We start from the raw sequence: 21885 nt of genomic DNA, 5'->3' as shown, positions 1-21885 counted from the left end.
GGAAGGGCTTAGATCTGCTAAATCTGTCCAAATAAAACTGCATTTTTCAAAATCCTAGCAAGCTGACAAGCCTCTTAGTATAAGACTGTCATAATTTTCTGACTGCATGATTTTGGAACATTTCTTCAGTGCCCCCCCCCCACTCCATACAAAGGTCATTTTGTGTGGATGCTCCAATACCCGGGGAACCTGTGATGATCTCGACCTCCAAGCAAGCAGGGACTAGTGGAAGCACCCACCTGGCGTCTCGACTCGGCGGTAATGGTATGGGTTGATGCAGACCTCCTTCTGCTTGGAGCCGAAGGGGAACTCACAGCATTCCAGGGGCTTCAGCTCATGGTGGGACTGCAGGTCTGGCCAGCGCCACACGCGGCAATAGATGACATGGGGGAGCCCTTTGCGGTGGGACACCTGTAGTCGCCCGTCAAGAGACCTGGGGATGGTGACACACTTGCTTGGCTGGCCCGGGCAGCTCAGCGCCCTCTCCAGCTCGTCCATGGCTCCTTTCTTCTTCTTTAGCTTCTTCACCAAAGAATCCACGGCCTTCTCGGCCCACTTCTCCTCTTCATCTCCCTGCTTCCAGCCCAGCAGCCTCTTGACTGCCGGGCTGGTGAAGGAGAAGAGGGAGCTGATGGGGGTGCTGGGGTGCATAGGAGGCCGACCTCAGGCTGCTGCGCACGGAAAGAGGTTGAGGCCTTTCAAGGCTGGCAGGGCCCCGGGAGGATCAGCATCAAGCACTTGTCCATGGATGGCATAGGAACAAGCTTGCCTTTTCTTCTGGAAGCGGTGGGGACAGATTAAAGTTGGAAAGTGGGCTGACTTCCTCCAAAACCCTTGGATGGGTGAGTGATCCGATTCTGAAAGACAGGACAAACATTCTTGATCTATGTGAGTGATTTTCAGACTAGGTGAGGAAGGATAGAAGGGACAAAGCACCCTCCCAATGTTTTAACCTGGAAACTCCTTCGAGTCTTTGCTGACCCTGCCCTCCTCTTCCTTCTCCCAGCCAGATCTTGGTCTCTACTGTCGTTTCTTTCTCTCCATTAATAGTCCACCCCAGCATGGCTGTCGCCCCAATATGACTTCTCTCCTTCAGGCTCTCTCCCACACCAATTTCTTTCTTTCCTAAATACAATCCCCATCAAATCACTTTCCTGGGTAAGAAATGGTGTGGCTCCTTCAGCTACTAAATGTAGGCTGTGCCTGGGTTTCCAGGACTCCCAGCCCCTCCCTCTGCATGTGTGCTCTTTCTTTATTTCCAAGTTGCATAAGTTGTCCACCTGCATTGCAGGAAATGTACACAAGCAATTGCAAGCGAAAAGGAAGACACTGAGGTCTCCAATAACCCCATTGCACAGATCTCACTGTATAGTATTTTGAGACAGCAGTTCTCAGAGTGTGTTCCCAGGAAGCACTGCAGCTTCCTGAGACCCCTTCCAGGTTTCCTTTCCAAATGCACAGCTCTAGAAACTAAATTCTTTTTACACACATCAGCCGAAACAACAGATCTGCCGTGACAGGTGTATGGGGAGGTGGAAACGAGAACACAGGTGCCATCCATTAAACCAGCATCCAAGAGATTTGTACAGCTACACAATGCCCTCCTGCCAATCTTTCAGACATGGCATTTATTTTAAAATGCCTGCCTTGAGACCGGAGAGGTAACTCAGCAGTTAAGAGCACTTGCTGCTCTTGCATGCGTTTGATTCCCAGCTGCTCACAAGCAACTTTTAACTCCAAGTCCAAAGATCTGCTGCCCTCTTCTGGCTTCCTTGGGCACTACATATATGTGCACACTGGCATACACACAGGCAAAACACCCACATACACACAAACATAAAATGAAAAAATAGATTGTCTTCATAAAAGATGTATTTATATTAATAAATCAATAACTTTAAAATCAAATTTATTTTTTCTGTGTGTGTGTCTGAGACACACACAGAAAGAGAGAGAGAGAGAGAGAGAGAGAGAGAGAGAGAGAGAGAGAGAGAGAGAGGTGATACGCCTACAGAGATCAGAGAACCATTTTTGAGTCACGTCTCTTCTACCACCGTGTGGGATGCTCGACCTAGGTTGAACTCCCATCTTCAAACATTGCGGCAAATGCTTTTTCCCGCTGCACCCCTTTGCTGGCCTGCAAATGAGTAATTTTGCAAAAATTGTTTTACTTTCCAAAATGGAAGAAAATGTAACAGATGTAACCTGCCCCCAACACACACACACAAAAAAAAAAAAATCTAAAGTTTATCCATAATTTTTAAGTGGAAAGGCACCATGGACCAAGAAGTTTGAGAACTGTCTGACTGTCACAGCCTCATACAAGTAAATGAACAACAAATGACACCGGCTTTTGCTTCTCTGTCCTAAATCGACTCTCCTGATGCTCCCACCAAAGGATACATTCCTTCATTCAAATTGCCTGAGCTACAACTGCATTTGCTCTTCTTAGAAATAGCCGGGGGAGAGGCACACTAACCAAAACCTTCTCCTTCCCTATTTTAGAAGCCCATTACCTCAGTCATGTGCAGTGAGGCCACTGATCACTGCGCATGATCAGTGTGGAACAAACTGACTCATTTGAGTCTCCTAGAATCAGCATAGCTCGAAAAATCTCCTGCCCGTTTAACTCATTTTAAGTGCCATTTTCTCCTTTGCATCCCTGGGAGAAGGTGATGGAGCTTTCTGGGTCTCCTTACATAAATGATCTTATTTTGCAATGCAAGACCACTGCGTGCTAGGCTAGTACACTCCTGCTGCGTTGCACCCTAAACCCTAAAACCCTTTGGAACAAAGGTTCTCTGTGATCCCCTGCTCCTGTGGCCAGGACTAGCACCTCCAAAGAGCACTAAGACAGCCTGGTTAGGTGAAGCTGATGACACCCAGTGCAAGGAACGCAGTGCTGACACGCGCCACTCCTCATGAGGACCTTTTTAGGATGGTCCCGGGCAAACTGTGCTGAAGGGATAGGAAAGTCTCCAAAGCTGTTCTCTTTCACTTGGTAGTTTGACTTACTCTCCATTTTCTTTTGAAAGGTTGACTTTGTGGCTTAATTTATAAAGTGGAGCCAAGTCACCACGTAGGAGTTATGTTTACTCCATCTAGACAGGCTGCCTTGCAGCAGCGGTTGGAGTGGTCAGGGGCTTTAAGGGGGAGATGGAGCATGACAGAGAAGAGATGAAGATTCTGCTTAGTTTTATGTGGGATTTGTTATTAGTAAGTTGTGGCATAAATCTTTAAGTTCGGTGGTAAAGAAAAGCCTTTCATAAATGTGTTCAGCAGAATTTAACTAAACACACTAAAAAAAACAACAAAAAAAACAAAGAAAAGAAAAGAAAAATCCTCTACTTCAAGGACAAATAACAGTTCTCTTCAGTGGAGATGGTTTGCCTTTTTGTTTTTGAACTGTGGATTCCTACCTAATGAAATCAATTTATTGGAGCAAAGTAACTTGTGTGGAACCAAAGGAAGGAAATAAACTATTGTAAGGCGGCAAACACAGAGAAGGCGAGCCCTGTGGTGTGAAGGGTAAGATGACTAAAGACTCTCATTCTTAGGGATATGTCTAGGAGCTGTACACATCGACAGTATAAACTTCATATTTTTTTTATTACGCTTTACAATCAAAAAGCTAGAAAAGACCATGTTTCCCCCCAGACTGTCTGAAGTCTCCCTGGAGTGACTCTTGGTGACTGTCATCCTTCATTGATGAACTACGGGTCTGAAGCATCACCTTGATGCTTCAAGTCCGACCTCAGTGCACTTCAATAATCACAGAGGTCACACAGGGCCCCCCAGAAAGATTTTAAGGCTGGGAGGCAGCTTCTATCCCAGTAAGCAGAGACCCTTGCATTATGAGAAACCATGAAGTAGTAAATAAAGAATCTCACACGGATAGACACCAAATTCACGACTGTGACCTCCTGATAGGGAAAAGGGAAAAACAGAAATTATCTGAGTGTTGAAATTTAAATCACAGGATACACAGAGGTTCAAACACTGTCCTCTCTGCTTGGCTGTATGTCCGATGTCTTGCTACTAGGAAACGTGTTAAAATTAATCAAGTTTAGAATCTCTTGGACGCTGAAGTTCTTATCTATCTGATAGTTTGTGTTTGTCCAGGAGGAGCAGTGTGGAGTCTGTGAAGTGACTCCATTCCCTTTCCTAGAGCATAGGAAGAACTAAGGGACTCTTGTTCATCAGGAGCTGGCCGTCTCAGGAGCATCCCCCGCGCAGTTCCCTCTGCCTGTGTGGTTCAACAGCACCAACCCGACTCCCTACAGATTTCCTCTGTTGGAGAAGCTAAATATCACTGATCGTGGCCTCCAAACCACATGACCGTCTGATGGCATCAATGTCCAGCCTGCCATACAACTGAACAGAGCACTCCCCTGGGTCATGAAGAAACTGCAACGGTCATTTGTACAGACTATAACAGCAAATGGAAGCCAAGTAGTATTGCTTGTCGTTACAGTATCTTTACCGAGTCCAACGAACACAGCAAACGAATGAAGTACCTTTTAGACTTGTTGCTGGAATAAGCATTCTGACATCGATGAGAAGGAAGAGAGCGATGTCACTGCTAAACCAAAGCCAGGACAGCTCCGGAAAGGCCTCAGTTCCCGCTCTCACTGTGTGGTTCTGGCTGCCCTGGAACGTGCTATGTAGACCAGGCTGGCATCGACCTCCAAGAGATCCGCCTACCTCTGCTTCCCAAGTGCTGGGATTAAAGATGTGCACTACCACGCCTGGTGGGTTACTGACTTTTATTGGCACTAACCTGGCCACCTTGCAAGAGTCTGTCTTTTAACTCTGAAAAGATGAGGTCTCAAAATCCTGAGATGGATCTACCAGACCACGACTCCAGATCATCCCAAAGGACCATGTCAGTGGAACCCTCGAGAAACCCTTCCTCAAGGACACAGTGCAGAGACTGTCACTCCAGGGCATCATTGTTTCCTTTCAAAAGATGTTTAAACACACCAGTTTTGATTCTCTACTCATGGTCAGAGCTGAGGATGCACTGAGAGCTGCTCTCAGAAACAGTTTACTGCGCACATGTAGATCTCTGATCAAATCTGCTGATCAAATCGTTTTCACAGAGCATCTTACACAAGTTAACACAGCAGTCAGCAGTGCTTTTAGGCTGGCTGCGGTGACACACCGGGGCGGACAGGACAAGAACAAAGCGGGTGTGAGAAAGGCATAAGACAGCGTGCACGGGGAGCATTGTTGTGGGGGACTCTTCATCACACGTGGATTCCTGCTGTGGGACCCAGGCTTTTGCTACAGCAACAGATTTGCACTCCTAAGGTCAGGGAGTGAAGCCGCAAAGGGCATATCCCCCCTGAGAAGCCGAGACAGAGCGCAGGAGACCGGCATGCAAGTCTTGGCCCGAGCTGGACTGAAACAGAAGTCAAAGGAGAAAGGATCGGGCTGAAGGAAGGAAAAATGGAAGCTCCCCTCCCCCGCATCCCTGCAGTGGCTCAATGGCTCGGTCAGTCCCCATAAGCTGTGATTCTAAGGGGGCTGGAAGCAGTGGAGGGAGGGGGAGCAAAGGGAGGGATGGAATGCGTGAGAGAATAGTAAACAGACAGACAGACAGACAAATAAATAAGTAAAGGAAGAAGTAACAAGCCAGGGACAGCGAGGCTGTTGTCAGCTCCCACTCAGTCCCTCATCTGTCTCAACGGATCCTCTATTCTGAAAGCCTGCTGAATGCCCAGAAGACATGGCCCTTGGCCTTCTGGAGCTCAGACATTTGCTTGACTATCGAATGATATTGTCAAACCATGAAATACGGCGCAGAAAACACAGTGGTGTTGACAAAGGTGCCAGGGACCTGTGTGGACCTGCTGATAACACACTGATAGCCAACAAGCCAAAGGCATGAGCACTGAAGGCAAGAATGCCAAGGGTGTGTCACAGTGGGGTGGGGGACTTTCTCAGAAAGCCTGAGAGTGGGTTTGGGGGCTGCTGAGACATCCCAGGCTGGAGCGTGAAAGCAGCTGCAGAAAACAGGCATACTCTCGGCAGGAAAAGCTGCCTGATGGCCTTAAATAGCAAGGGAGATAAATGCCCCGACTCAAGTTTGAGTGGTCCCACTGGATACCGATGTGCAGGTGGAGAGGATGTGACAGAAGCAGGGAGTGACCAACAGAGCTGCAGAGGAAGACGTGAGGGCCTCACAGGGCAGCAACAGCAGGCAGGCAGGATCCATGCACTGTGCCTTGTCTTTCTTCAAGAAAGGGGCTTTCATAGGACCTCACACAGACATGGAGGAATGGCAAAAACAAACAAACAAACAAAAGAAAAAAAAAAACCCAAGTTCTCTGCCTGATCCCAAGTCTGGGCCCTACATGAGTGGCTCCTCCTTTTTATGGCACAAGGTAGGGGAAGGCTGGGGGGAGCTAGGGACTTGGGGGGTCTGGGAAGGCTGGGGAAGCTGGGGGCTAGGGGTAGGGGAGAACTGAGGGCTAGGGGAATTGGAGAACTGGGGGGCTGAGAAGATTGGAGAACTGGGAAGGCTGGTGGGGGCTTGGCATATAAAGAAACACCACATTCAGGCTGGCACTCAGCACTGATGAGTCTCACATCCCTGCCACTGACTATCAAATATAAACCAGCCACTCTTTCTCCTAAAACACGCAGGGCTCTCAGGTGGAAAAGAAAAACACAACACTCTTAAATATATTTTTGTGATGAGCCTGCCACTCGGCATTTGCACATGAAGCACCCTAAGAAGTCAGGAAGGGCAATAGGGCACCGTGTTCATAGAACAGCTGGAGAGAGGGGCTAGGACATACAAGAGAATCCAACAGTGTTCCTAGTCTCGGGAAAGAAAAGGAGGCTGGGGAGGAAGGGTAGAAGACCTTACATCCCGCATTTTCTATTAGCTGGAAAATCTCTCCCTGCTTGGAAAAAGGCCCAGTAGAGACTAAGGTGTGCAGAAAGCCAGGGAGTGCTTTGCCCTTGGTTTCTCAAAGCGCCAATTGAGCTCCCGAAGAAAATCCATCCTTGGACCTCTTCCTGAATAGACTTTTTATTAATCAATGTTGATTCTCGTCCTGCCCCTCCCATGCACTTCCTGAAGGGGCGTCTGATTAGTTGCACTGGGAGCCCACAGATCTTAATCCAGCTCTTGTTAAGACCAGAGAGAAGAGGGCACAATTCGGCAGAACAGGTAGGACGCCGACTTAGTTTGGGTATGGCCCTGGATTTGAGCTCCAGCTTGGTTAAGAGGAGTGGGGAGCGGAGAGAGGCAAAGTTCAGTTGGCAAAGTGCTTGCCTAGCAAGCCAGAGATCCTACCTCAGACCAATCCCCAGCACCTGTACAAAAGCTGGAAGAGCGGCATAAACCTGTGACCCCAATGCTGGGGGAGCAGAAACAGGAAGATCCTTGGAGCCCACTGCACAGACTAGTCGTTCTGTGATGTTCAGGTTAACTGAGAAACCTTGTCTCTTTTTTTGTTTGTTTGTTTTTGTTTATTTTTTTTGTTTGTTTGTTCTTGTTTTTTGAGATCGGGTTTCTCTGTATAATAGTCCTAGCTGTCCTGGCACTTGCTTTGTGGGCCAGGCTAATTTCGAACTCACAGAAATCTACCTGTCTCTGCCACACAAGTGCTGAGATTAAAGGCGTGTGCCATCACCGCCCAGGAGATACCTTGTCTCAAAGAGCAATCAAGGAAGATACCTGATGTCCACCTGAGCTTCCACAAACATATACACACATATACATGCACACTTCCCCACACAGACACACATACACACGGATGCATAGGCACACACCCAAAAGAAAACCTGTAAGACTAGATCTCTCAAATCCTTAAAAATATATTCTATTTTCTCAAAAGTATGGCTTCACGCTTCCTTCCTTCCCAAGGTAAGACGTGTGAAGGAGGCTATCATGGGTAGCAAGCATCTTACACAGAGACAGAGCATGTCTCAAGGATAGCAAGCATCTTACACAGAGACAGAGCATGTCTCAAGAATGCTCACCTATCCATAACCTAATGAAACATGGCCCAGGCGGAGGCTCAGTGGTAAAGTGCTTGCCTTGAAGGATCTGATCCCCAGAGAGCGCATAAAATGTCAGCACGCTGGCGTACTAGTCAGCCCAGCTAAATTAGTGAGCCAGATTCAGTGAGAAGGTAAGAGAGCTGGAGAGGTGGGTCAGCAGCTAAAAGCACTTGTTGCTCTTATAGAGGCTCCAGGTTCAGTTCCCAACACCTGCATAGAGGCTCACAGCCATCTGTAACTCCAGTTCCAGGGTATCTGATGCCCTCTTTTGGCCTCCATGGAAACTGGCAACTCACAAGGGCACTTACATACATTAAGGCAGAACATTCATACATATAAAATAAAGTGGACACGGTGTCCACATGCATACACACACACACACACGTGAAATTTTTAGCAAAATAGCCCAAACTCAACAGAAGAATAACACAATGCCTTTAACTCATAGCAGAACCCAGACAGGGGCTCTTAACTCAAACCTGATTCAAAAGTACTACTTGATTTATAATAGAGTGTGTTGATGAAAATTTCACATGCAAGCGAATTTATAGGCTTCACATTCCTGACAATGCAGGTCTTTGTCTCCCCCTGGTATATCCATAACTCTTAGCATGTTTAGGAAACATCCCACATTCTCAAGAGCAGCAAGCAGTCAGGCCAAGTATTTCTACATGAATGATCGATGAATTGCAAATTCGAGGCCCTTAGAAATCTATTTTTACTTCATTGTTTATAAACTCGTGAATAACTATTGCCCTAGAAAAAATTCTGGACCTTAGCAACCCCAAGAAGAATAAACCAGATCTTATGCAACAGAAGGTGTCTTGACTCCAAGCAAATCTAACCCATGAAAATCTGGGTTTACCACAAATATAAACTCGGGAAAGATTATTTATCTTACAAAGTGAGTCATAATGAGTGTAAAAGTATGAGTCCATCTCCCCAAACCAGTTTCCCATTCAGCTTTTTGAGAGATAAAATATCCTTCCATCCAACAAATGCTTACCTAGGTCTTTCTTTCCATACTGCCATTTGAGTTGGCAATAGACTTCCTAGGTCTTTACTGCCCTTTGAGTTGACAATAGACTTCATACTTTAACTGTCAAAGCGGTATTTAATTTTTTGTTTCATATCAATGCAAGCCCGTTAGAAGAATTAGGAGATCTCATTTTACTTTCAAAATATAATTTTTAACCTTGAAAATACACAGTGTCCATCTTACCGCCTGGATATTGTCCTTGGGTCCTGAAGGACCATTGTCAGCAGACTGCAGAACAAATCAAATTAGTGCTGAAGACACTTTATATTATAACCGCTTTGCCCATCAAAACACCACCACCCTTACAGCTCCGAGAACTTTACAACTGTTCTAGCTTTTGTGTAAGCAGGCAGTATTATTTTACTGCTGGAGTCAATGAGCCCCTTGTAAAAATTGTTGCCAGCATGGCTTCCAGAAACAAGACAAGCTGTATTACTCTAAATATCAGATGATGCCCGTGCAGAGTATCTTAGTTCAAATGTGAAAGCAGACCTCTGTCATTCTTTCAGTAGATACTAAGGCTGGTTTCATGGGCAACTCAACTTTTTCCTCACTGTAGGTGGGCCCAGACAGACTGCGTTCTGTTCTGCAGTCTTGAATGTTTATGAGCAGCTGAGCTTCCCTCTAATGCAAACATGTACACTTTGCTTTCTCTTCCTACTACCCCATTTCCCTTCTCTCTGTGGTTCAGCCCAAACATGGAGCATGGTTCCACAATACAGAGGACAGAGATTTAACAAAATAAAATAAACAATTTTTTAAAATTCAGGACCTTTTTCTTTTCTTCTTTTTTTTTTTTTTCGGTCAAAACAGAAGTCACATAAACATAGTAAAATTTTACTTAACTTCATTTCTTTCCCACTTTGGTCTTCTGAGAAAAATAAGTACCTCAAAGAATGAGCGGCTGTTTTGCCTGGCATGGTACCATCAAAGGTGTTGCTGGAGCTGAAAGGATGGCTCAGCCATTCAGAGCACTTGCTTATCTTGCAGAGGGCAGCTTTATTTCCCAGCACCCACATGTCTGCTCACAACCATCTGGAACTCCAGTTCCCTAGGATATGATGCCCTCTTCTGGTCTCTATGGGCATTACATGTATATGTTACATATACATGCATGTAGGTACACACTAATACACATTTCTTGGGAAGCAAATATATACTATTATTTATTAAAATCCCATAAAATTATCTCTGAAGCCTTTTGAAGTAATTCATAGCACTTCATTCATTAACCCCACTGAGAACTAGGAATCATGTCTGCATTTTCTATACAGTAAAACTCCAAAGCTTTTAATATTACATTAAAATATAATCCAGACATCAGGTCCACTTATGGCCCTATTAAGTGGTTCCATGTGGGGAGGGGGAGTCATGCTGTTAGGCTTAACTTTTATTGGTTATTTGAAATATAGGTGGCAGTGAAGAGAATCTGAGATGACTAATCTTGATTCTCAACTTAAATGGACGGAGAAGTGCTCTGGCTATCAATAAAGCACGTGTCTGGGCATGTCTGTGAGGTGGATCCAGAGAGAACTGGCAAAGCAAGGGATGCTCACACGGAGTGGTGGCACCATTCCATGTTGGGGCATAGATGGGATTAAAGAAGAAAAAAGAGGAGCTCTTTAGCTGAGGCTCTGTCTCTCTGCTTCCTGAGAGCCATGATGTGAGCAGCTGTGATGAACCAGCCCTTTCTGCCTCCATGGACCAGAGCCTCAGCCATCACCAGCTCTTTCTGCCTCCATGGACCAGATCCTCAGCCATCACCAGCTCTTTCTGCCTCCATGGACCAGATCCTCAGCCATCACCAGCCCTTTCTGCCTCCATGGACCAGAGCCTCAGCCATCACCAGCTCTTTCTGCCTCCATGGACCGGAACCTCAGCCATCAGCAGCTACAAGCCAGTCCTTCTCTATGGTTCTGTAAGGGGTTATATCACATTGAAGAGAATTTGACTAACTCCAGATCTAGACTTCTGTGCCAGCTCAGTAATAATGGTTTTTCCTTACTGTTCTCAGCCTGTGAGTACCCACAGTCTATAACTGGCACCCAAAGGACAGCTTTCCTGACTCCCCAGACCAGAGCTGGGACGGACACCTCCAGGCTGCCAGTTTTCTCAAGTGGATCTCTTCGGAAACAGAGGTAACAGTGTAGCTAAAAGGGCACCAACTACCACCCTAAGGCTTCTGCCTGTTAAGTTCATCCTTGCCTGCTCTTCCCTGCACCCACCGCATTCCTGCCACGCAGACAACCCGTTCTTGACACTCTCGCCTTCTGTAAAGAATTCAAGAAATTAAAAAGCAAAACAAAACAAAAATGAAGCAATGAGAGTGTGCTCTGTACCTCCTCAAGCCAGTTTAGCACAGCGAGAAGGGCGGGGTGTAAAAGAGGTTTGGTTGAGGATGGTGATAGCAGTAGTGTGTGTGTGTGTGTGTGTGTGTGTGTGTGTGTGTGTGTGTGTATACTAAATAATGAGGCTTGATTGTACCACTGACTTGAAAGATTAGGCTTGAAGTGTTTCATTCTTGCTGGAGACATCCAGGACAAAGAAGGGCCACTACTTTCCAAAATAAGTCATGGCTGACCCATGACCCCTTACCAGGAAGACATCCACGAATCTAGGACATCTAGAAAGGTAGTCAGCATGCGGGAAGAAAAGTTTTCCCTACGTAGATCTGTCACCAAATGAAGCCTTGAGCTTTGCACATTAAGGAGTCCAAAGAACAGCCCTATCAGAAAACATACAAGTACTAGCATGACCTTTTGAAAAAAAAAAATCTGAACGGAATTTTCAGTAAACACTTTTCGTCAGTTTCAGTTGAACTCAATAGCCAGTCAGTGACTGAACCCTGCTGTTGCTCAAAAGAACAGACTCCAGTTAGGAAAGGGCGGCGGCTGCCCGTGGTGAGCTGCAATGCATTCATCTGCAGTCTTTATGCATGTGTTTCTCGGCGCAGAGAATTTCAAATGTAAATAATTTTGGCAGTCTGACACGTGTCATTAATAATTTACATCTTTTATGAAAACTGCCACTGAACAACTGTAGTTTTTTTTTTTCATAACAGCAAACATTGCTGCTGTGACATTAAGCAATCTATTGCCACCCCACAAATGGAGCCATATGGTCCCATCTGTTTCTAGGTTCCATTCCAACACAGCTACTTCAGGGCAATAAAGAAATTGCTGACCAGAGGATGCAAACGTGTCTCTTACTGCACAACTTTGCAAATCATCAATGCGTCGTCTACATAACCAGGCAGGGATCAGACAGTGATGGGAAGCCTCTCTGCACCGCATGGCCCTGGTGACGATTTCAAACAATGTATGAAGTGTACACACATTCTCTAAATTGCGTTATTCCGGGATTACCGGCACTAACCACTCTACTTAATCCTCAGGGAAATGTATAATCGTCCCATGCGATCACCTCAGCCGGAGACTCTGAGTCGCTTGTGCACAGAACGTTGCTTCAGGTTTGATCTTCCTCTCAACAACTAAATGTCAGTGAGTGTCTGCGAAACCCACTGCAATGGACACCCTTCCAAGCCAGCTCAGATATCACAAGCCTTTGTGGCATTCCCAGATGCTGTGTATCCTGCACACATTCCGGTGTCAAGCTTTTTATGGGCAGTGATTATCTTACCCACCGGTAGCATTCAACCCATGTACATAATCACTGACGTAATGACAACACCAACTGTTGGTGTCAAGACACAACGGATGCTCAAAAATATTAACGGCTGGTTCTGGCATATTCTTTACACTGGAGCCCCTTGTTTGGACACCTTCGTTGCCAGCTGCTATGATAACCCAGCTCCTCTCACCACACGTGTCTCCGTTCCTAAGGAGGGAAGACAACAGTTTGTTGTTGTTGTTGTTGTTGTTGTTGTTGTTGTTTTGGGTTTTGTTTTGCTTCTGAGGGGAGAGCTGGAAGCTGAAGACATCTTAGTTGTCACAGCTAGGGAAGGAAGCTGTCCCCGGGATCTGTCTACTGGCTGGAAGCCAAGGATCCTATTAAATGCTCTATAATGCAGAGGACAGCCCCTAAACAGGAATGATCTGGATCTAACAGTCAACAGAGTCGAGCTGAGGAAGCCCTCATAGAGACTTATTCTTCAATGGCAGTTGGTTCAACCTTACTTTTATTTATTTATTTATTATGTATACAATATTCTGTCTGTGTGTATATGTCTGCAGGCCAGAAGAGGGCACCAGACCTCATTGCAGATGGTTGTGAGCCACCATGTGGTTGCTGGGAATTGAACTCAGGACCTTTGGAAGAGTAGGCAATGCTCTTAACCACTGAGCCATCTCTCCAGCCCCTCAACCTTACTCTTATTACTGCCCCCCCCTTAACCTATTCTTTCCAAAATCTATCACTGCTAATGGTCCTACTTAATTATGTCTGATATTTATTTTTGGCTGTCTTTGGGTTTGGGGGTGTTTTCAATTGGACTTTCAGAAAAACTACCCAATATATCAATACTTCACAAGAAGAAATCAAACCAGGTTTTAAAAATTCTTGCTGCTGCCCGGAAGAGAGGCAGTCTGTGAATCCAAGGCCAGACTAGTCTACAAAGAGCATTCCAGGGGGCTGGAGAGATGGCTCAGTGGTTAAGAGCATTGCCTGCTCTTCCAAAGGTCCTGAGTTCAATTCCCAGCAACCACATGGTGGCTCACAACCATCTGGAATGAGGTCTGGTGCCCTCTTGTGGACATACACACAGACAGAATATTGTATACATAATAAATAAATAAATATTTTTTTAAAAAAAAGAGCATTCCAGGACAGTCAGGGCTACACGGTGAGACCTTGTCTAGAAAAAAGAAAAAAAAAAACAAAGCAAAAGTGGAGAAAGCACTTACACATTTATTTCCCTTCCCTTCTTCCCCTCCCCCTTCCTTCCTTGTTTTCTTTTGAATCAGAGTCTTTTGTTGACTAGGCTGGCCTTGAACTCATAGATTTAAATGACCCTTCAGCCTCTCAGGTAACTGGAACTTGGCCGGTCCCTTCGCCCATCACTCCTAGCTCTAAATACACATTTGTTCGAGGAGGATACAAGGTGACAAATGAGCCCAAGATGCATGAGCATCACTGGGAAGACACAATTAAAACACAGAAAGGGGTGGCTTCCCCCTGTCAGAACTGCCACTACCAACAAAATGGAAAGTGCCCAAGTGAGCTGGGGCTCAGAGGCTTCAGCCCTGTGGGTAGGAATGGAAAACAACTTGGCTATCACAGACAAGCTTAGCCTTGTTCACAGAGTTACCATATGACAACCGATCCTAGGTGTGCACCCTAAGTCAAAAGCAAGCACTTGGAGTTCATGGCAGTTGGATTCACAATGGCTGCGAGGTGGAAACCAATGAATGTCCATCAAGAGACGAACGGGTAAACAGAGGTGGTGCACACCCCGGAGGTATTCATATTCACAAGCAGGGAAGAGGCAAACTGTGCAATGTGGCTGAGCCTTGGAGACACTGCTTAGTGATGTGAAGCAGACACAAAGGATGCTAAGGAGTCAACCCCGTGTGGAATATCTACAGATTCAACAACACAGTACACAGAAGGGAGGTGACCCAAGGGGGACGGAAGGGGAATAGGAGCCGCTGCTCAACGGGCATTGAAGTTTAGTTTGAGAAGAAACTTTAGTTCTGAAGATGGGCAGTGGCGACGGGTTCACTGTATGAGTATGCTTAAGGCCACCAAGTTTAAACTCAAAAATGGTTAAATAGTAAACGTATATATTTTTTTTATCATGAAAAAGAAAGAGTCTGTTCCAAGTGTCAAACGATATGCTCTGTTACCCTTCAAGGTCTTTTCTCTCCCTTTCTCTGCCAGAATTAGAAATGGTTTTTAATCAATATTAATTATTGTAAAATAATGTGTCATGTTTTCATAGAAATCTGAATAGCCAGTGACGTAAAATGCTGAGGAATCTTCTAGATAACCGGTCCTGCGGGCTAATCTCTCTCAAAGCTGCTCTCTGAAGGACAGCCCGGCTCAGGAGCCCTGGCTCTCTGCCTGCCCTTCAGAGCCTTTCCTCCACAAATGCAGATTCATGTAAACATATCAATTTCCTCTGAGGGCGGTGGTTTGGGGTTTAGAGCAAAGTACCGTTTTAAAAATAACATTTGCTTCAACACCGAGGGAAGGAGGAATTGCGCACTGAACCCTAGAGAGAGTCATTTTTTTTTTAGAGTCATTTTTTTTTAACGAGACCTGCTTTCTATCTCAGAACCGACTGGCAGCAACTTTCTACAGTCTCAGCCAATAATGCTCAGTCTTTTCTTCTCCGTATCAGTTTGCCTTATGATGCAAACTCTAGAATTTCAACCAGGGTTGGAAAGATGGCTCTGGCGGAGGCCTTAGGCTCTGTTCCCAGCATCCACCTGTCAGCTCAAACTGTCCATAACTCCTGTTCCGGGGGCGCCAGTGCCCTCTTCTTGTCTCCATAGGAACTGCATGCATGTGGTGCACAGACATACATGTAAGCAAACTGTCATACACATAAAAAATAAATCTTTTTAAAATGTTTTCCAGTTAAAATAATATACTAAAAACATCCCTAAGACAACTCTATGTATTCGGGCGGGGGGGGGGGGTGGGGCAGAAATACACATTTCTTCTTGGAGTAATAGTTTGGTGGTTACAGTTGCCAATAATATTCCAGAACCTCTAAAACATCATGGGAAGATCCACACAGTCTGAACTTCATTCTTTCTTAAAACTGACTCTATATCTCTCCTGAAATAGGACAACAGAGCTGACCACCGGAATATAATTATGGGTTCAACCCAATTTACATTACACTACAATATTAAGTACAAGAACATTTGAAGCTCATTTAAAAACACACTTTAGCCGGGAGGTGGTGGCTCATGCCTTTAATTCAGCACTCGGGAGGCAGAGGCATCAGGAACTTTGTGAGTTCAAGACCAGCCCGGTCTACAAGAGCTAGTTCCAGGACAGGCTCCAAAGCTACAGAGAAACCCTGTCCTGAAAAATCAAAATAAATAAATAAATTTTTCTTTGTTTTTACTTATATAGGTACTGCGATTATTTTAATGCTCAGTTTAATGAAGTTGTCTGGTGACCTCTAAGCCTGCTGAGCAGTAGACTGAGAGAGGAAGCGGAGATTCTCTTGCAGGGGCCGGGTACGAAGTGTGCTGCTGCTGGAAATTGGCCACCCTTTGCCAGGTGTTGAGCTGGAACACGTGTGGAGCCAGTAAGTCCCGGTCACTCATGTGCAAACCACACTGTCTTCCTTTCCCCGACCCCACATTCAGGAGGGCACCAAATCCCGATGTCCCGTGCAACTGTTCCTGCATCCTCCTAATGTCTGGATTCCATTCTCATCCACAGCAGCACTGCCTGCAGACCACATGACCCTTTGCTGCGCCTTGACAGCACAACGGGATCACCATTGTTTCTTTAGGTTGGGATTGAACGGGCTATGTTTGCACTGATTGCCCCCCACCCCCGATCTTTACTCTGAACTATCTACTTTACGTATTTTCTAACAAACACAGTGAAGCTGAGCGTGCACTGATGTTTTTTATCTTCGAAAGCTCTTCTGGCCTCTTGGCACCCTCTGCTCCTCCTTCAGGAAGCTGACTTCCTGGAAATCCTCCCCAGTGCCCTTCAGGTGGCGGCGGCGGAGGCTGCGGCAGCAGCAGCAGCAGCAGCAGCAGCAGCAGCAGCGAGCTTACCTCCTACCCACTGGGTTCCCACAGCATCTTCACCCCTGTCTTTGTTAAAGGCTGGGAGTCTCCTCAAAGTCATCACCATGCCACCTGGCATGTGGGGTGTGAAAATCCAAGTCCACTTTTATCAATGACACGAACCATTGCTTCATTAAATCTCATGTAATCAGTACAGTGTCCACCCTAAAACTTGTGGCTTTGCTAGTTTCATACAATAAATTTCTTTAAAAGGCAAACTTACATAACACATACAATTACTTTTGGGCATTTGCATTTAATACTTTATCTGTTTCAAGAGGTATTATACAGAATACTAACTTGAAAATGAATCATTGTAAAGGCTTAAATGGCTATAAATAGGATTTTTAATGTCTTTAAAAAGATGCATATGTGTGTATGTTGAGTTTCCTGGCCGCCTAAAGGGTGATGGAATCATTAATAACTCACATGAGATAGTATGTGCCTAGAATCCTAGCGCTTGGGAGTCTGAAACAGGAAGACAGCGATTTCAAGACCAGCCTGGCATCAGCGTGACGTGTTGACTCAAACAAACGACTCACTAATAAACCATGTGATGGACGCTATCCTGGGAAGCTCAGAAGTGGTGGCGTACCACTGTCAGAACACCTGACCCGCTAGTGTCCGTATGGCCCTCAGAAACGTGACATCACCTCAAACGGTCTTCCCTGTCCCCCTAGGTAGCCTTCCTAGTCCAACCCCTTGAATGTTCTGGTTTTGCCCACAGGTTAAATTTAAATAGCTCTTCCTTGTCTAAGGATTAGCCCTGAATCCCTGTACCCTTTTCCCCACTACAGCCCACACCCCTAAGCCACTAGGAAAGATGAGGAAGGGAGATGAAGGCAGAACCTAAACTTGGGCGATCAAGGATGACCTGCGCCTCTACGAGGGCTGAGGGGCTCAAGATGAGATGTAGTTCCTAAACTCTGCAATCTTTTAGTCATCCCAAGGAGGCCGACTAGGAAGCATCTATGGGCACAGACGAAAAGACTTTTCCAGCTGTCAGCAGAGACGCCTGGCCAGACGCCTGGAGTGGTTTCAAACCTCCCTGCAGGATATTCAAACTCACTCTTGAGAGTGTAGAGGTCACAGCAACAAACCATAGTGACCTCCAGAAAGAAGCAGTGAACCACACCATGCCCCTGCCTCAGAGTCCTGACATTCTCACAGGGATTTCTACCTTCTAGTTTACTCGTATCTATATCCTCAAACCTTGAGGGGCTGAGAACTCATATACACAGCAATGAAGTTCTACCAGAGAAATATAGAAAGAAATCCAAACAGACCGCAACTGGACAGGGCATTAATGAATTTCACTGAATGGGATTATAACAATATTTGTTTATTTGTACTTTATGTGTGTGAATGTTGGCCTGCTTGTATATCTGTGCACCACAGGCATGCAGTGCCCACAGAATCCAGAAGAGGGCATCAGATACCCTGAAACTAGAGTTACTGATGAGTTTTGAGCTGCCAAGTGGATGCTGGGAATTGAAACCAGGTCCTTGGTTAAGAGCAGCCAGAGCTCTTAACCACTGAGCCTTCTCTTCAGCCCTGTTACTATCCTTAACATTTTCTTTATTCTTGTAATTTCACACATAGAGACAAAGGAATAAGATCACATATGCCCTCCACTTCCCCTCCAACATGCCTCATAACATATCCCCTTTCCAACTCTGGATCTTTTTAACATAACCCACTAAACGCTGCTAGTGCTGCCCACAAGTTCATGGATGTGGGGTCATTCACTGGAGCATGGGAATCCAGGAGTGGCCACATTCCCTAAAATGAACAATTCTCCTTCCCTCAGGAACTATCCACTGCCTGTAGCTCTTTAGTAAGAGCCGGGGCTCTGAGATCATCTACTCTATCCTCGCTGGGATTTCAATGGGTTTGACCTTCTTGTGCACCGCAGACACTGTGAGCTCCTGAGTCCAACAGTCACGCCATTTCTAGAAAACGAGATTTTTACAGCACTCTGCCCCATCCTATGATTTTAGATTCTCTCCATGATAGTCCCTGAGTCTTGGTGCGGTAAGGTAGGGGATTAAATATGGATGTACTGCTCAGAGCTGAGCCCTCAGTCCCTTATTCTCAGCACTTTGATAATTCTTACATCTCGACATTGACTGCTGCCCACTGCGTAGATAGATAGATAGATAGATGATTTAACTGATAGACAGACAGACAGATGATTGATTGATTGATTGATTGATTGACTGATTGACAGAAATAAGGCCTCTTTGACCAGGTCCTAGCTCAGGCCTGGTCTCCACTCTGGGTCCCTGGAGTACCATCCTGGCATCTGCCTTTCTGCTCTCCTTCGCTCCTTGTGAACTTATCTGTAGAGTCCAGCATTTTATTTATTATGTTGTTTCTTATTTTGTGGAATGTCCCCATCCCCTGCCTGGTTGGGGGCGGGGCGGTGTCTCATAAGCAATTTGGATTCAGTAGTTATAGGGTAAATGAAGTTGAAAAGTATCAACACTACCCCCCACCCCACACACTGGCATGCAGAAGCACACTACCTCCCCACCCCACAGGCAGGCATGCGGAAGCTGCATTTACAAAATCCTCACATTTAAAAATCAACACAAAAAAAAAATCTGTTTTTTTTTTTTCAAAAACCAGACCATTTATACAGAATATTTTACCAGTGGCTTAGATATAATCACAATAAAAAGCAACGAGGCGGCCACATCTCTTGAACACTCAGGCGCCAGCTGTTCACAAACACAGCCAGCACCTGGTGGCCAGTTTGAGCAAACACGCGATTAGTCAATAGGCCATAGGGAAGCATTCAGGTCCTCAGAGCTTTGTATATATATGGCAACGCCTGAGCCAATTCACACTCCTGAGAATGAAGCTCAGCTGCCACTAGACAACAGAGAAGGGTGACAAAAACAAGTCAAGAGACAGGCTCGTGGGACCAAAAATCTTGCGCACGTGGCACACTCTCTCGTGGTCCTTTTTCACGGCTGCTGGTTTGGGCTCCGCACTGTCTTCCCTGCCATTGCCACTCATCACTCCTGGTGATCCATCCCCCTTACAAATACGTTCTGTGACATCCAACAGGCCAGATAGTTATTGAGGTATTTCCTCGGCCAGTCTAAGACCCTGCTGTGACCCAGGGACCTTGTACTCTGCTAATGCCAAGCCAAACACCTAACAATCTACTTCTAGAGCCTCGCCTCCCTACCCTTTTAAGCCTCACACTGCCCCGACTGTACGTGCGTCCTAGCTTTAAAATTACCTGCCCTTTCCCTGCTCCCCCTAAATGCCAACTCATTCCTCACTAAGTCTCAGCAAACAAAAAGATGAACTCATTAATTTATAATGAAGTATGAATGAGAGAGGCCAAATATCCTAGCACAAAGCAGAAAATAGGTAGACTCCGAATCCTCGCCTGGGTCGTCATTGTTTTCTGAAGGATGGCGCTGCAGCAGGCAGACAACATTAGCTCCCGCAGTGTAAGAAACAAGGCTTCAGTGGAACATGCGTCACACATAAGCATGCCGTAAGAAAGTTCTGCACATCTGCTCTGCACTCTCCACAGCGCACAAAACACATATGCAACTCAGCCCAGAACAGGCTTCGGGGGGATTCAAGGCAAAAGCACTAGGCCGCGTAGAGGGAGATAGTCTACGGATGAAGGCTGGGTTTGGAGGCAAAAGATCCCCTCTGTCTAGAAAGCCCTTTCTGAATCAGTAAGTTTAAGCCCTTGTTCCGTTAGTGTCCCTAAGGCCACCATCTCCAAACCCCCTGTGAACAGTCACCGGAACTTACGGTCTTGTAAGTGATCAGATGCTAACCACACTTCAGCCTTATCTGGTGGCACACACTTGAAAGGCTGAGGCAGGAGGATCACTGTAAATGTGAGGCCAGCCTGGGACACATGGCAAAACACTATTTAAAAAAAAAAAAAAATCCCTGCATGGAAAGGAGAAGGGGGCGTGAAGTCCCATCCCTAGCTGAGCAGATCTTGATTGGCAGCTGATACACAGATTCAGGAGAGGACCAGTGAGTTTTCTTTAAAGGTGTGGCCCTCCATCGGTCCATCCACTCCAGTGGAGGCCACGGGTCCAGCACAAACTGGAGACGATGGGCTAAAAAGACAAAGAGGACACAAAGTTGGGTGGGTAGAGAGGAGGTGGGGGGTCTGAGCAGGGCTGGGGAGGGATGGATATGATCGAATCACATGTATGAAATTCTCAAATAACTGAGAGAGAGGGATATGGGAGAGGGAGGGAGGCAGAGGGGGAAGAGAGACAAAAACAGATGGGAGACAGAGAAGAGAAGAAAGCAAGGCAGAGAGAGTGAGGCAGAGAGGGAAACAGACGAAAAGAAAAAAAACACAGTGAATTTGATGGAGAGGGGAGGAGAGGCAAACAGAGAGGAGAGAGAGAGAGAGAGAGAGAGGAGAGAGAGAGAAAATTTCATATTTAACATTTTTATTGGCAACTCAAAATGATTAGAAAAACAACAGAGCTATGTAAATCACCTTGGCATTTATCTCGTGGGTTACACTCATTCTCTTTAAACTAAATATGGGCTTCAGAACAAGGGCAGAGAAGCACACGGCTTTCCCTGTCGCAACCTCTGAAGAGCTGCAGCTCTCGTCCTGGGCACATTCACAATCCCTCTCTCAATATCCAGGACCTCTGATTCACAGCAAACTGGATTTAAATTTTAAAATGCACACTCTCTTGGATTCGTGTGAAGTTGACTGGGAGTTAATTGGGGCTTTCCAATTAAAAACGTACAATTAAATGTGTCTTTTAGTCCCGACATTTAAGCAGATTCCTGTTCTCCCACGGCCGTGCAGTAACTGTTTGGGTTTGCTGATCAGAACTTGGTGGATATTAAAGGCCCTTTAGCATCCAGTTCTAACAAGGCCAAAGCTCCAATCAAATACCCACTAAGACACTGGCAATTTTGATGTGGCTTTGGAGGGAGGGGCCAACAGTGGATTGTGTTGGCAATTTTTCGTTAAAATCATATTAGAGTTTTATATTAGTGGTTGTATTGTATTAAAACCTGGATTTTTTTTTTTTTGTAGTTTTTTCCAAGACAGGGTTTCTCTGTAGCTTTGGAGCCTGTCCTGGC

At 45.8% G+C, this 21885-nt stretch overlaps 1 protein-coding gene across 1 annotated transcript in view; it reads right to left on the bottom strand.

Moving 5' to 3' along the window:
• Smad9 (SMAD family member 9) overlaps nucleotides 1-21885 on the bottom strand; it is a 40072-nt gene that overhangs the window by 14244 nt on the left and 3943 nt on the right. Inside the window, exon 2 of the mRNA XM_005343983.3 lies at nucleotides 240-857. Coding sequence (XP_005344040.1) covers nucleotides 240-651 — 412 coding nt within the window. The 5' untranslated portion in view covers nucleotides 652-857. The remainder of the gene's footprint in view (nucleotides 1-239; nucleotides 858-21885) is intronic.

The sequence above is a fragment of the Microtus ochrogaster genome, chromosome 1 (genome assembly GCF_000317375.1).
Source record: "Microtus ochrogaster isolate Prairie Vole_2 chromosome 1, MicOch1.0, whole genome shotgun sequence".
Taxonomy (NCBI): Eukaryota; Metazoa; Chordata; class Mammalia; order Rodentia; family Cricetidae; genus Microtus; species Microtus ochrogaster.
Note: the sequence above shows the minus strand (reverse complement) of the source record. Positions and strands in the feature narration are given on the sequence as shown.